Raw genomic sequence first — 16,649 nt, 5'->3', positions numbered from 1 at the left:
CAATAAATCATTTAACTTCTCAGCTGCTGCTGGAATCCATTTCACTGAGTTCATTTGAAAAGACTGGTTCATATTTCATCGGATGGGTGTGCCTCAAACATAATTAATGAAATCCTCTATGCTTGGCCAAGGGCCAAATGGTAAAACCACTGATTCACAGTGATCTGAAAGAGCAGATAAACCTTGCCGCACCTGGGACTCCGAGCATTAGCCTGCATTTTCCATCCGATAAAAGCCAGGAACTGCAAACCAAGCGCCTCGCTCACAGCCGTAACAGCTGCTGTTTCTGTAATGTAATATAATTAATGTAAATTTCATAGCACATCCAATATCTCTTCTCATATTTCTCTTTACCTGCAGTGCGATGACTCTGAGGATGAGGAAGTGGTGGCCGTGATAGTTCCTGATGCAGCTCCTGGTTTGTGCATTGGGGCTTGTTGTCAGCTGTGGCCTCAGTGGGATTCCGGTCTGCACGCTCTTGGTGCTTCGTTCACTTTTCCATCCAGCTGTTGAGGAGCCATCATGATTTAGGCACACAGAGACAAGGGCAGTTTTGATGTTCCTGGTGGGGGCATTAGAGCAGCAGGGGGCAGAGGTGGCAGACACTGGAGGTTGGACCACCCAGTGCCTCAAGGCTTGCCCTTGGTAGCCCCCTAACGCCCTCCCATGGCTCCCCTGCCCTATATTTTGGGCATGCAAATCGAATTTGTCAGAGGATGTCTCGTACCTTAAGGGTTGGATTTCAGTAAGGGGAAGGGGGCGATCTGGCCCTGAGCCACCAGTCCGATCATTCGTTGAACTGTGTGTGGTGCAACCTTGTTTCCTATAGGTGGGGACAAACCTGACGAATAGAAAACAGCAAAGATGTGAGAAGAATGAGCTTATGTGAGTGAGACAGTATCCCAAATCTAAGAGCTTTGTTTGCTTGCCATTAAACTGTGAGTTGCCCCTTGTATGGTGTTAACCACAGGTCACGCCAAGGGCCACATGCAGAGGGGGACAGAGAGTAGTTCAGGACACACCTTCAAACAGCGGGAGAGAGAAAAGGTCACAGGTCAAAGGGCAAAACCATCAACTCTCTTTCACACAAAAGTCTACAACAAGCAAAAACAGCCCTGAAAGAAGGCAATCATAGTCGTTTGTTTCAGTGGAGCCTCAGGACTAAGCTTCACCAATAAAATGAGTAAAATGAGGGAGAAACACCAGTAACCGAATGCTTTGTAGGTGTGCTTTGTAAGTGTACAAAAAGGTGACTGGCATTGCCAGCTGTGAGTAGGACCACGGCCTCCCAGATACGCTTCATCATAGAAAACGACAGGGAAAACATACTGCCGAAGCTGAACAGACAGAACAACGGCTGTGAGGCTCTTAATTTATGCTGAGGAGGAAATCGTGTGTCTGTGTTGTTATCATTGCCCATATAGTGAAATGGTTCACAAACAGAGAAAGGTGTTATTGAGATTATTAGAGAGATGGCAAGGGGAGTGACAACCTGTGAGAACCCGTGGCCATGACACACTCATGCGTGAGGGTTCTCACTCGGTGCCCTGATAACCGTGTGAGCCAATACACTGTGGAGTGGAAGGATAGCTCATGTGAGCGAGATATTGTCACCCAAGCAGGCCCCATAAAAGTCCAGCCTCAAAGTGATTCACTGTGCCATAGATAGGTAGTTTCACAAACCAGGATGAAAATGCAAGTCATTTAGTAAATTTGCTGTTTCTTGCCTTTGACCCTTTTACAGACCTAATACAGTCACTCTTCATATAGAAAGAGCAGCCACAGTTTTGACTGCATTGTGAAATTAATTCAGTAACAGCCTAAGTATAAGACATGTGGGTTTTGGTAAAAAGCTTGAAACCATGTAAAGATTTTCACTCAGCTGTATTTCATGGCAATTTCACTAATTTTACCATTCATGTGAAAGGTACAGTGATTAATTTTACCATTCATAGGAGAGGTACATTTTAGTACGATTTAGTAGATTTTAGTACAGTGGTATCAGTTTGGCGTGTGATAACATAGCATGACATTGTTATTACTGTTAATAAGCAATCTTTGGTCGTAAGGACGTTTCAAGGAAGAGAATAGGTAGAGAATATAATAAAAGAGAATATAATAAGGAAGACACACCAAACAAAGACTGGAATATGTGCTTCACTGTAGCGACCACGGGAAAGGTCAAAGGTCAGCAGAGAAGGGCACGCTTATGAGATCTCACAGCACAAGTGGTTGCCTATTCCCTCAGTTTCTCAATGACAAGAGGGGGTTGGTTATTAAACCTGCCAAGGCCTCTTGTCCACTCTGGGGGTAAATGCACTGGGCTATATCACTACCCAAAACTGCAACAGAAAAATGGGTACAAAATGAATTGGCCTGCATTTCAGTTCAGTTACTGGTTTCTAAAATAGCTATCTTGCAGAAACTACTGTATCTACACTCTCAAAAATAAGAGGACTGCACATTCTCACAATCCCTCCAAGGTCCAAGGTGGAAATGCACTCCTCAGGATGAAGCCTAATAAAAGGGACTTTGTCCCTTTTGACTTTTTTAAAGCTGTCCAGGCCAAGTGGGCGGATTGTGCTTACATTTGTAATCACTGGGATGACGGCCATTATGAAAACACTGGCTTTCTCCCGGTTGCTTTGTGAAATGAGATCTGTGACTGGCTGAGGGGGCAGGTTGTGTTTGGGTCTGTGCTCCCGGCAGCTTTAATGGGAGGCGGCTCCGTGATCTGTGGGGCTGTTCCCATGCGGCCCTGTGATTTCCTTGTCTTTCCTGTCACGGCGTGAGAGTTTCTGAGCGGGCCCATGCTGCAGAATGAGGGCCTCGAGCCCCACCCTCTCACACTGTGGGCAGGCGGGGCTGGGTGGGGGGTCAGCCCGTGCTTCTTTGGCAGGGAAAAGCACATCCCACAGCGCAGGGGAGTGATTAAATTAATAAAGCTGGCAGTGATCAATGTTTACAGACAGAGGAATCCGCTTCCCTTGGATGCCTTTTGTGCTAATGCTGTGTGGGTATAAACACATACTTTGGGAGGTTCTGCACAGTGAGACACAGCGGGATTCAGCCCAGTCTTGTCCAACACTCTGGCCTGTGCCAGAGAGACAGGCTATTAACCCTATTAACCACCACACTGGTCTTATATCAACATGTTATTTTGAATTGTAATGAAGTCAAAAATACACACATAAGCTTTAAATATAATTTTTAACATAGTCAAAGTGGAAACAACTGGTTGTCCACCCTGAAACCAGAAGGTTGTGTGTTTAATTGCCAGTTATTTTAAAAAAAAGAACAACAGTAATATTATAAATGTAAACATTGACAAAAATGCTTCATACACAACGGGTAGGTAACATTCCTTTCAGACACACAATATGTTGTGGGGAGCTCATAAGAAAGAAATCACATTTGACATGTGTTTTCGTGCTATAGTGACATCTGCTGGTCTTGCTGAGGATAACAAATGCTTAAATGGCAGTTATGGTCAATGTGTACGACACCATTCAGATAAAATGTGTATCTCTCGCAAAGTAGATGAAATGAGCCTTACATTTTTCAAATCCATCTTTGATGAGTAAAAAACACCTACATTCTGTACCTTGCAAGGTAGAATCTTTGACATGAACTAAGTGGTATAAAATTATATGTATATATATATATATATACATATGTGTGTGTGTGCGTGTATATTATATATATATATATATATATATATATATATATATGACCAAATATTTGAGTACTTCAGAGACAACATTAATACTTAAGGATTTCTGAGGCATAACTTCACTTCACAGTCAAAAAAAAGTCTGTCACACAGGTTTATCTGTCCACTCCTTTTAAACTAATGTAATAAATGAACAAAAAGCAAAACCCACACCACAACACATAGTGTATGTTAAACTAAAATCAGTTTACCTAACTGGATGTTTTTTGTACTGCATATAGCAACATGGTGTTATAAGAAAATGCTCAAATCCCAGTAGACAGCATCACAGTCAGTAGCTAATCATCTCCAGAAATGCAGAAGTGACTGTGAGACAGGAATCCCGACAGAGGAAGCTGTGGGCCTTCTGTGAGCCTGGGGTTTGTGTTTGCTCTGCCACTACACAGTAACGTGACGGCGGGTAAAACATCTCTGGGTTAATCCCCTGCCACGGCGAGGGGGGCGGGTCAGACGTGTGGAAGTGGTCAAAGGTGGCTGGCACACTCTGGGCTTTTATGGCGTGGCTGTGAGAGATACAGTGTCGTGAGCCGTGGGCTGAGGACACCGGAAGACCGCGCTCAGAGGGGCGAGCGTTTGAGGTGAGGCTGCCGCGACTCCAGTCTGCCACCTGTTCGCTGTTCCCCCTGCGGCACCAGGATGCTGAGAGTGGAAGAAACTGGGTGAGTAGAGCAATGGAAAGCAAACTTTTAGCGATAATGCGCAGCTGAAGGTTACTTGTAATCACACGGTTGGCAGAAAGACAAACAATGTACTACCTGGTCAGAGAACAAAACATGTCCCTTTGTGTTGACTGTCGTTCTGTTTCGTTTTGCCTTTGAAAAGGACAGTGGAGGTATTCGCAAAATGTCACAGCATTCCCTACTGTGATATGAAGTGTATGGTAGGTGCTAGTGTGCGTGCTGTAAAACTGAAAGAAGGCACATGGTTTCAGTAGCAGATTCAGTGGCTCTCGCTTCACTCGACAGGAGCATGTACTACCTCATGATAAAATCTCCCATTCACTCACCTGTACAATGGCTCATCTGTTTGCTGAATTGATTGCTCCTCTGCTTTGGTTTTCCAATACGCTGAGGTAACTAGTTTGGTATGCCGTTATCTTTAAGGGTCACAGTTACTGTGTAATTTTTCACTGGGTGCTTTCTGTAGGTCAGTGTGTGTCAGATGCATGACCGTTTACAAAAGTATACCTGGCACTTTACATAGTGTTTTTAAAGCTATGTCCTTGATCATATTTTAACATGATTTCATGTTACACGATAGGGTGAGGTGGGTCCAAGTGTGAGCTAAAAAAGAGACTATGAATGGAATATAGCTATTAGGAGATCATGAATATGGACCAGGTGATGTCAAATATATACATATTGTAATCAAGCCATCAAAATGCTTCAAGGCTGACAGTTGACCTCAAAGCCCCTTTGACAGCTGTGTGACATTGTATTCCTTTGAAAGCTGTTTCTCTCACTTTATATCATCTCCATTTTATAAATAAAGAGATGTTTGTGTGTGTAAAGGGGCCCTTCAAACCAGACCTGTGAAAATGGCATTTCCATGGAAGTGTTCCTCCATTGCTCCCTGGTCCCTGCTGTAAGTACAGCGGCTTTCTCCGTCAAACACAAGCACTGATCGCAGGACAGGGGGCCGCTAACATGGCCACCCGCCCCCAACACCCCCTTTCTGAGCTAAGAGTGTCTCAGGCACGCCTCCGTACGTCTCCTTTACAGTTCGCCATCGTGGCTGTGCTGTCGTTCCTGCAGAAGAGGGCCAGGCACATGGCTATAGACGAGAGGCTGTCCGCTCTGAGGGGACGGTTCGGCGTGGTGGTGTGAGTCACATGTCCTGCTCTTTGCTCTGAGTCTTAATGCTGCCTGCGTTTGGGCTGGGCTGCTCCCGTAGACACACAAATTCAGCCATGAACACAGCGTAAACTATCATTTAACACTTAGTCACATAATAGCATACTGCAGTGTACCATGCTGTACTGTACTGTACTGTACCATACTCTAATATGTAATGGAACAGAGTCCAACAGCATACATAAATGGGGATTTGCACTACACTCTGCTAAACTACACAATGCTATGCCATCTTATGCTATGCTATGCTCTACTATACTTGGAGACAGATGCAGCACTCCGTTGCAAGTTTATAAAGTTTATAAAAATGCCTTTATTGGTTGGGCACGCTCATGCAAATTAAACAATCAAGCTGTGACAGCCTTTGTCTGTGCCAGACTAACAAAAGAAGTTTAATAAGATTGCGGAAGAGTGCTTTGAGCATTTTCTGTGGCTATAAATATATGAAACAGAGTTTGCAGTGGTGACAATATGTGAGATCAGAGGACAAATTTGATAGTGCTATTGTTGGTGTGTTTTTCCCATTGGAGTTCAGCCTCAGGGTCTTCTTTGTAATGAGCCCTGGCACTTGTGTGCTTTTAAGGCCCCTGGACTTCATCGGAAGCCTCAGTAACCGGTGGTCGTACGGCTTTGCCTTCGGAGCCGTGTCCTCCAGCGTACTGCTTCTGTTCTCAGAGAAGTACGTCCAGTTTAACGTGCCAACATGGGCCAAAGGTACGACACATCTTGCTGTTTCCCGTCCTCATTAGCTTTCTCTTACGACTCACCCAATCAGACTCCACACAACATGCGAAACTGGAATCTCCATTCTGTGAACCTCAAGGCTGAAAAGTCATTAATGACTGAAACTGAAACCTTTGTGGGTTATTGAAAAAAAAAAAAAAATACTGCCTACAGTTCTATTCTTATACCAGTTGCAGGCTACCCTGCACGCAGTGAGAAACTCCTATGAACAAAAATAGAAAAAAAAGAAAAAAAAAGAGACAAAACCAAGGCAACAGCCCAACTCCTTCCTTTTAACTGAGCAACTGAAAAACCTTGACATTTTGACTCTGGCATCAGGCTATCATCAGTGACAAATTCCAGAGACTAAAAAAACATTTGAAACCCAACTTCCTGCCACCCCCCCCAACCCCCCCCTCCCTGCCCCAGCTGAGTTATTAACAAACCTTTCCAGAAGCATCTTAACTTGAGGAACTCAGCCATTTTTCATCATGGGTGTGACCCTTCACCGCCATTTCACTGCATCCTTATGAAGGTGTTTTTCCACATCAGAGGGGAGTCTGGACAGAGTCCAGTCGCCCTTCCTCACAGCCTCTGAATTGGCCTCTGTCTGCAGCCATTGTGTACCTCGTGGGTGCCCTGGAGGTGGGCCTGGTCTACTTCCCATTCTTCGCCTGCCTGTCCACCCCCTTCCGAGCCATCGGGGCCGTGCTGGGAATCCTCTACACTCTGGCTTGGTCAGTGTTTCAGTGGGATAAGACCCTCTTCCTGCTCAAGAAACTTTTGTCTTCCGTCTTATAACCCACCAGTGACATTGTGCCATTTGTTGTCTTGCTGAAATGAAACAGGTCTGATGAACAGATTAAGGGCTTTTTAATTTGGTGTCTTTGTTGTAGCAAGACCTTTGATGTGTCTAAGATGTATCTGGTAATTCAGTATTAATACTGTGGGCATGATATACTAATTGTATACTATAATTATATAATATGGTACAAACAGCTGTATTTTCTAGTTGCGGAATTGAGAACTGTATTGGACAAATCATTAAACTTATGATAAGGCATTACCGAAAGTAAACTTTGCCACCATTCTCAACTGAGCACCATTACCACCTTATCTGTACAATTTTATCACAAAAAGTTAATTATTAGCTTTTATGCATTTTATTTTCTATTAATTCATGTGTCTTTTTATTTTCTGTCTATCCTGAATTCTAGGACCATAGTAACACTGTGGGACACTGTGACCTGCCCAAGTGGTGAGGTAGGTAAATACGCCATACAGCCCAAAATTGTAAAATAATACGACATTGATTTTGGACGTTGGTAATATAGATTATTTGCAATCAAACAAGATGAGGACAGCATACTTTGAGAATGAATCTCCTATGAAACGGAAACCCAGTATACTGCATACTACATATGTCAAAGTTTGTCATGTTATCACTGCATGACAAATTTCAATGCAATTTTAAACACATTACATTTTATCTCTCATATTACATTTAATGATGCATGCATGAAGGTCACTAACGAAAGTGGCAATCACGCTGTACATTGTAAATGAACTGTAGCAGAAATATGAACATACTGTATGTTGCTGTGCCTTTTAATGAAGCTCACCCACTTGCAGTGCGGATGAAGCGGCAGGTTAATTCTCTTTGCCCAGGTTCTGGGAAAGTACCAGAAGCCCATCTTCCAGTGGCCCTCCATCGTGTGCCTGGTCTTCCTCCTGGGGCGATTCTTCGACATGCTCCTGAAGGCTGTGCGCCTCCATCGGGGGCTGGAGGGAGAGGAGGTGAGAGCCAGCAGGGACTCATGAGGGCAGGGTGGAGGGGCTTACCAAAATGTCCAGTGAGGTGTGGCGCTTTGCCATACCCCTACTGTGAGTGCAGTGGCACATTGGCAAACAGAATGACATGAGGACTGCTGGTTTGATTCTCAGATGGGACACAGTTAAATGAGGCTATCTTCAGTAACCCAAGTTGCTTCAGTTAATATATGGCTGTAGAAAGATATTAACACTGTTAAATTTTAGGATGGTTCTGTAAAATTTAAACTATGGAATTTTCCCTACATGGAGGTATAATATAAGAATACCACAATTTTAATATAAACCAGCAGTAATGGTTTCAGATCCCACAGTACTGGGGTCCTCCCCTGACCCCTCTGTTCTGTTCTACCCCCCCCGGCAGGAACAGGATGAATTGATGCAGACCCACCAGGCCAAATATGTGCAGTCTCTGCTGCGGAGCGCCCCCGAACGCTACAGCCGGCACCTGGAGCAGCGCTGCACCTCACAAGGGTAACTGTCCTCTCTAACACTGCTCTTAATGTTGGACTCGTTGGTGGGGCTGCTGGCAGCAGCCAAAGCTGACTAGATTGCAGGGTGGGAGCTTATCTCAGTTTCTGTGACATGGAGTTTAGTTCTTTCGTATGACTCATCTTGGGATTGAGCCAACGGCCTTCTGGGTCAGCGCGGACATAAAGCCGCTGAACTGGTCTCGGTCGATGACCTTTCACATTGGTAGTGGTAAGGAGCAGGGCTATCGATAGGTTGCCGGTCCTATTTGCCGCCGGGGCGCTGTTGTTGTCCGCTTCAACAAGGTGCTTAACCCACAATTGTGTCAGTAAATATCCAGCTGCATAAATGGGTAGCATGTAAACATTGTAGTCTATGTAAGTTGCTGTGGATAAGAGCATCTGCTAAATGACAATAATGTAATGTAATGGCAGGGGCACTGCACCCTTCACCTGATGACCAAGGTAGAAATGTTGTATTGGGTCCACAGCAGCCATATCAGATGTTTTGTACATTATGATTTATATAGCTGTTTTGTTCTATAGTTGATCCTTGGCCCTTGTTTACATTCCTGTCACATAAGGCTCTGGATAAATGCTTATGTTCAGAGGTGTGTTAGAAAACAGCCTTTCCTTCCTCGTGCAGCTGAGATTCAGTAGACTGTTTCTGCTCATTTCCCTCTGTTATTCATCCTGAACGTCATATGCCTCACTATTACGATGAAGCTACCATCAATACCAAGCTGGTGATTCAGAGTACCTCTAGAAGGAGAGAGAGAAAAAGAAAAAGACAGAGAGAGAGAGAGAGAGAGAGAGAGACAGACAGACAGACAGAGAGAGAGAAAAAGAGAGATGGTTTTCTTAAATTTTTAAATTTTATTTTAATACTATTATTTTAATACTATTCTTTTTTCTGTTTTATGATTCCTGTGGCAGGAAGCTGGAGAAGAACTGGTTTGAGAGAAACATTTATGAATGGGATCCTTACTTCAAGTTCCCCAACAGAATGATTGGCACGTCAGTCATTTCTCTCATTGGCCTATACGCAGTGAGTATTGTTAAAACCAAGCATAAAACTGAGATGGTGGACCCTCTATACTGGAGATTTCTGTCCCGGCATCATTGAGTCTAGAGTAAAGTTCCAGCACCAGAACTAGTCCTGGTCCTTGGTTATTTAAATAGTGGCTGGCTCTTAATTGAAACAGAAAGGTATCCTGAGTGCATCTCTTTTTTTGATTGAGGGTTATGATACTGTGCTTCAACCACAAATACATTTCACCTTGATGAAAACGTTCTCACAAAGGCCCCTTAAGTTTGTTGCAACATTATCACAGAGCTATGACATCACAGACGCGTAATGAGGATGTTATGGAGCATGTGGGACTTGATTACTTTTATTTCAGTTCTGCATCTATGGGGGATATGATGAAGATGGCTGATTGCTTCTCACATACAGACATAAAACGCCAGGAAAGGAGATATAAATATAACAGTTTAAAAACAGGTCAACAGGCACACTTCAAAGGGATTAAGATGATTAAAAACAAGGAAGAAAATGATTTAAACAAGGAGTACAACTCTTCTAGATAAATCTCCTAGTTCTGTCCTTGGTCTGTCCTTGAAGTCCTCCACTCATCATCATCATGGTCTGAACTTGAGTTCATGAAGCTACATTCTGACTGTGTTGAAGATGAGACCAATTGTCTCACTGGTGACCAATTATTCCAAGGGCACTGTAAAAACCGCAAAATTATCTGTCATTTGCTTAGTTTTGTTTGTTGAGGAGATTATTATCCAGGGCATATTCCATATCTTACATTTCACATACTTTAAAGATTTCTTGGTGTCTTTAATGTTCTTGCTCAGATAAACAACAGCAGTGGCCCACCTGGGGTTGGAACCTGAAGCCTTCTGGTTATGATGCCATGTACCTGACAACCACAGAACTGCCCCTTCATTTTTGACTTTGAATGAAGCCCTGCCTCCTGCCTCTGTCCTCCACAGATCACCCTGGCTGACTACAGCCTCAGTGACTACGCCTTTGATAAACTGGACGTGCTGGCTGCCTCCCTGAAGGATCTGGCTGCTTCCTGTAATGGAACAGACAACATGTTTGCCACGTTGATCCCGCAGGTAGAAGAGTTCAGTCATGTCGCCAGAGGTAATGGCCTGTTCATTCTCAGGGGTTTTGCCATAGAACGAACAATCTGAGGCGTGCGCTACACATTTTGACAAAATATTTACTGAACTGCAAAAAAATCCCTGACCCCTGAGTACAATGAGAATGTTATTCTGGATTAAGCGTAAAGAGTTCTCTTTGATATCGCTCTTGATATGTTTGTGAGAAATGGGAATATGATTCTACTGTTTACTTTGGGACTTGTCAGGGGTGAGTGATGATTAGATATGTTTGTATGATAATGTATGTATGCATTTATGAAGAAATGCAGAGAAAATCATGGTTTGGAAAATAAATGTTGTGTTTTGTCTTTTGTGCAGCCACCTGGATTGCCACCACCATCTTTGCCAGCCTAACCTCAATCACGTACACATTCCATGTGCTGGCCTGTTACAGGTATATCAGATTTTATTTCTCAGCAGTGAGCTCCCTTTTTCTGGCTTTGACTTTAGGATTCACTGTGCTGTACGCTAAGAAGCTAAAGACTCTGTCTAGACTGGCGGACAGTTGCTTGTGGCGGTTGTAGGTATATGAACATGCAAAGACCACTTCCTGTTCTCTGTTCCCCGGTCACAGGAAGCACCTGAGGAGACTCTGGGCGGGACAGAAGGGCTTCCTGCCAAAGAAATTCCATAACCCCAGTTCTGCAGTCAGTGTGGTGAGTGGCAGCTCATCTGCCCAATGGGAAGAGGCCTCTGAATGTACTGTCAAATAGCAGCAGCACACAGACAGTATCTTTCTCAAGACAGATGCTCCCAAAAACATCCTGTGAATTATACATCAAGTACAAATAATTAGCATCTGCAGAACATTCTTCAGCAATTGATCATAAGACAAATCCGCAAACCCAGCTGCACACATACAGATAAAGTGATAAAGCAGACATTAATGATTCAATTTCTGGATATAATTCTCAGGCTGCCATTACAAGGTATTCAGGCTGGCAGATTGCCTTCACTCTCTGGGGTAAGTACACCTTGGCTCTGAGCTTCGTCATCTCTCATTGACTCCTTAGTGATTGAATGAATAATTAACCCAAAAGGTCAGAGCTCCCTTTTGGCTTCTTTTGCCCCTGGCATTCCACTTGCCACTGAGCTCTGAGCAGTGGCCTCTCTTCGACCTTATCAGTAAACCAGTGGCTGGGAGTGAGACAAATGAGTTGTGTTTAATGTGTGCAGAAGCTGAAAGCTCCAGTCTGTCTGTGGCTGGCAAAACAGTTCTGCCCTGTCAAGATAGAACATGCAACTTTGGGAGGTTTTGGACGAAATCCAGGGCTTAACGTATAAATATGTTACAGAGTTCAGCGCTGAATATGTAAATGTGTTATAAGAATGTAGCATTGCACATATGATGCATTACAGAATTCAGCACGGAACATAAGGAAACGTTGGAAATGTAAGATACGTACATTTGGAAAACTGTGAGAGCCAAAGCTTGTATGACTGATCGCAGCGCTGTGGTGTGCTGAGGGTTTCCAAACGCTCTCATCCTCCCCTTCTCCGACCACCCCCCCAGGTTACCTCATCGTCCACTTCGTCCAGTTCGTGTTCGGGCTGATCATCGCTTACGGCCTGGTTCTGCCCATTCAGAAAGGCCGAGGGCTGTCGGTTCTGGCCAACCTGGGGATCATTCTGTGAGTGAGCGGGGAGGAGAGCAACAGTACTCTTACGGATCTTTATTAGGCTCTGTGTGCAAGTTTACATCACTTACATAACACTCTTAAACATAACTGTTACGCACTATGTGTATGCTATGGGCATTGCTGTTGGCTGCCGACGTTTTAGCACTGTTATTCAGCTTGAAGGTCAGTGTGTAACAGGCTGATCGGTCATATCTTTCTCACATGCTGTTTGTGTTGTTTCTTGTTGTTTATGGGATACACATATTACTATTATGGGTCTGTAAGTCACTCATATAAATGGAGATTGTCAAAAGCAACTTTGGCACAGGGTGTTAGTACACACAAGGCAAATTGCATTACATTTCCTTTTTTGCACTTGTTTCAGATTGACTGTGGGTGTGGTCGTAGCGCTGGTGATATTTCAGATAATGCTGGTCCAGGTGTTCTTCCTCCAAGACAAGATTTCCCCCGCAGATGAACGGAAACCCTTAGCACTGAACAACAGGTACGCTAACGGCCACAGTGACGTCTACATTAGCTCGTGGTTTGCCAGCAAAGCTGTGCGTGCTGAAATCCTTTCCCCCGAGGCCTTACATCATGAGAGATGCTATTCATTTAATGCCCTGTAACGGCTCTGTACTTCTTATTTACAGCTCAAATTGAGGTTAATAAATTGAACGCCAGCCTCTGGCTTGGCATGCTGCCCTAATTTGCACTTTTCTGTCTGACCACAAGAGGGACCCGACGCTCATTTTAAGAGGATTCTACTCACTTCAGCTGTGGGTAATGAGATGGCCGTTCATGATTTAAGTGGCTTGGTTTTATGATAATTTGATCAAAACCATTTGGCAAGTGAAATCACTCTTATAGGCTGCAGATCATTTGTGATTAGCAGCGAGACGGATCTCAGTGGTTAGCAGCCGGACGAACTGCTGTTGGCACTCAGGGTTAATGGCCCTTTAAAGGGGTTATTGCTCTCAGCCACAGATGAGAAATGCACATCATCTGTGGCCTGGCGCTTTGTCATTAGTGGGATGGTCTGTGGGGGTAGAGACACGTTTAACAGAGTGTCCCTGCTGTTACTTTGACAGTGACTCTGACAGCTGTCAGTGTTGTAAGTAAATGTGGACAGCCAAGAATCTCATGACATAATAGATATATTAGGAATGTTAACTGCCTACTGGTACGATAATGTCACAGATACTTGAGGGGGGCTGTTTTAGGTGGGACATCTCTGGATGTGTAATAAATACAGATGAATTTTATACTATGTCTACGGCAAGCATGATTGATGCTCTTCGTATGAATGAACCCATGTAAACCGCTCAGCAACTTCAGTTCAAATTCCAAGCTGACATATCAAAGACAGAAATGTTCTGTGTTTTCTCAGTATGATTTGTCCAGAGTACAACAGACCAATAGATTTTCATCAGCAAAAGTAAACTACCAACCCTTTCAGCTATTAGACTATTATTATGTAGATGGGAAAGTGGATGCTTGTACAAAAATGGCTCTTTATGAGTAAAACGTGTGATTCCATGAGTGTGACTGGGGAAAAAACACAACCAGGCAGCAGAGCACATCTCTAACTGGGGTTGCCGGTCCTCTCCTCCTCCAGGAAGGCTTTCCACAACTTCAACTACTTCTTCTTCTTCTACAACGTGATCATGGGCCTGAGCAACTGTGTGCTGAGACTGCTGATCAGCAGTGTGCTCGGGACCTGGCTAGTGGCGCGCATCGACCGTACCATCATGCAGCGGGGCTACGAGTCCCTGGACCCGGGTGAGAGAGAGGCCCCGCCCATGCCTGATGGGATATATATGAAAGGGGCCGGGGGGGTGTGGGGGATTGGGGGCATTGGAGCATGGCTCTCTGGACAGGGGTTACGGGTTTGGATCCTGGGTGGTTCATTGCCACAACCCTGTGTAAGACTCAGAACATTCTTAGATCTGGGAAATGTGAGAGCTAATTTCTGGAGGGTTGCTGTGAATTTTGTGCAAAAACCAATTACCCCTGCATTAACTGGGCCAATTAGCTAATTAGTTACATAATACACTAGCAGGCAATACACTAAAGACTGCTCAAAAATACAATGCAAGAAAAAAAAATCTTCATTAAAACACATGTAATCTTATGATAAAGTAAGTTTTTATTTATTTATTTATTTTTTTAAATTTTGAGCTGATTTTGAGATTAAAATTGGAGGAATAGAAAGGACCAAACCCCAAAATAACAGGGACCCTCCAGGAAGTGAGTGTGACACACAGCCTTTGCTAAGCAGTTCCAAGCACAGTGTGAGCCCGGTAAAATCAGGGTACCTGTATGGTGGTGATATTCATCATTTGGAAGGATCTGAGCTCATACTTTGGAATGTGTTTTGCAGTGCTGCAGGAAAATGCGTCAATAGGAAATGAATACTATAAACAATAAATACAAGGAAAACAGAGTATGATACATGTAGGACATATCTCTTTGTTTTCATCTGCTGAGGCACATATGAAAGGCTACCACTGTCTGTGTTTTGTTTCAGGGTACAGTACCTGGATCGGCATGATCTTTGCTGACCATTACCATAGCAACCCTGTCATGATCTGCTTCTGCCATCTCCTATTGGTCGAAAGACTCGAGGCGCGACAGAGGACGACCTCCACGTACTCCCAATTCAACAATGTATCCTCTGGTGAGTATGCAAATGACCTATAAACTTTGACGTCTGTTATTTGAGTATACATTTGATTTATTGATGTTTTTGGGATATATTTTCTTCTGTAAATACATCTTATTATACCTACTTGCTCTTGTATATTTTGTGTAACACAAAAATAAGGTAATGTCATCATATTCTATCAGGCACCTTACATAGAATAATGCACAAACAGCAATCACCTCTTTATTAAAAGGCAACTGAATTGCAATGTTATATTGCATGACTGTTCAACTCTACTCCTGGAGGACTGCAATTCAATAGCTTTCCAATTCTCCATAAACTACCTAAAGTCTCTGAATTTGGGCTAGCTGCAGGTTCAGTCAAGACATTACTAGTTGAATAAATTGGTTAAGTTAAGACATTATTAGCTGAGTGCCTGGCTGGAGCAGACAGCGTTCAGACACAGCAGCCCTTAGGGAACAGGTGTCAGAATTAAGGCAGTGGTGTAACACCCTCTCTCTTGCCCCGCCCCAGTGTCGGTGACGGGTGGCAGGGCGCGGGTCCGGTGGCTCCTGCTCTACACCCTGATGAAGAACCCCCAACTGATCCTGATGCGTAAACACCCCACCCCGTCCCCCCAGAGCAGCCTGGAGCGGCTCGTCCTGGGCTACGCCCTGTCTGCTCGGGACCGGTGGTCTGAGGAAACCCGCACCGGAGAAACACCTGGCATCTGAGTGACGCCAACGGCACGGCCCAGCGAGCGTGTGGCCCGGCTGACCCATGCCAGTCCGGTCGCTATGGTTACCGCTGAGTTGTCAGTGCAGAGAAAGTCCCAGCAGGCTGGGCGGAAGAGGCTGGGCGTGTCCCCTGAGCTCCACTGTCCCCTCTCTTATGCCCACGGTGACAGAGAGAGCTCTCACTCTGGCTGCAGGGATAGGTCAGAGCATCCAGCTGTTATTATTTTTATATTCTGATTACATTCCCACAATTCAGTGTAAAGAGAGTTAAAGCATAAAGAGAGCCTTGACTGGAGCAGTGCTGGTCAAAGTGCCCACCGCATTTGGACTAAAGCCCTCCAGCTCAAGGTGCAGGGTGCTGCAAAGATAATTGTTTGTCATCTCCAAGTACAGCTACATCTCTGCCAAAAACTACAGAAACTAAAAGAAGTACTACAGGTCAAAGGTTTTTATAAGGTGGCACTCAAGTCCATAGTGAAGTGCCACAGCCCTCATAATGTGAAACTGCCTGTACTGCGCTGCCAGACGAACAAATAGCTCCCTCAAAACAAAGATTCCCAGAGCAAGGATCTTACAGCTCATCTGAACAAAGTAACTGTAAATAAAGCTGGAAATGTATTACTTTTCTCTACTGATAAGTCCTCAGTCTCTAAGTCCTCTATGCATTTACCCGGTCTTGGAAAACAAAAGAATTCCTGTGTAAGGTGATTCGGACAGAAGTGATTTCAGAGTGTGTCAGTGACACAGCCCCATTTCGCTCGACTCTGTATAAGGTTTTAAGAGAGATCATAAAAAACGCTTGCATGCAAGATAAGATTACGTAACAGATGTTTGCTGGGTTCAATCTGTAAATACT

General features: G+C 44.2%; 1 protein-coding gene across 1 annotated transcript; it reads left to right on the top strand.

The window, feature by feature from the left end:
• Positions 1-4,202: 4,202 nt before the first annotated feature.
• On the top strand, positions 4,203-16,649 carry LOC118769794 (stimulated by retinoic acid gene 6 protein-like). The gene is made up of 18 exons (XM_036517118.1): positions 4,203-4,392; positions 5,245-5,317; positions 5,455-5,555; positions 6,170-6,300; positions 6,926-7,046; positions 7,527-7,572; positions 7,978-8,106; positions 8,504-8,613; positions 9,546-9,657; positions 10,614-10,770; positions 11,109-11,184; positions 11,365-11,446; positions 11,706-11,754; positions 12,304-12,421; positions 12,795-12,914; positions 14,028-14,191; positions 14,940-15,089; positions 15,591-16,649. The coding sequence occupies exons 1-18, from the start codon at positions 4,370-4,372 to the stop codon at positions 15,788-15,790; spliced, it is 1,962 nt and encodes a 653-aa protein (XP_036373011.1). The 5' UTR covers positions 4,203-4,369; the 3' UTR covers positions 15,791-16,649.

Source organism: Megalops cyprinoides, chromosome 22, assembly GCF_013368585.1.
Source record: "Megalops cyprinoides isolate fMegCyp1 chromosome 22, fMegCyp1.pri, whole genome shotgun sequence".
In the NCBI taxonomy this organism is placed as follows: Eukaryota; Metazoa; Chordata; class Actinopteri; order Elopiformes; family Megalopidae; genus Megalops; species Megalops cyprinoides.
The sequence above is the reverse complement of the archived record's forward strand: the minus strand, read 5'-3'. Positions and strand labels throughout refer to the sequence as shown.

Coding starts and splice junctions, on each gene's coding strand:
- LOC118769794 (XM_036517118.1), top strand. CDS start 4,370: ATGCTGAGAGTGGAAGAAACTGG. Junction 4,393..5,244: donor CTGAGAGTGGAAGAAACTGG/GTGAGTAGAGCA, acceptor GTGTGTGTAAAG/GGGCCCTTCAAACCAGACCT. Junction 14,192..14,939: donor CTACGAGTCCCTGGACCCGG/GTGAGAGAGAGG, acceptor GTTTTGTTTCAG/GGTACAGTACCTGGATCGGC.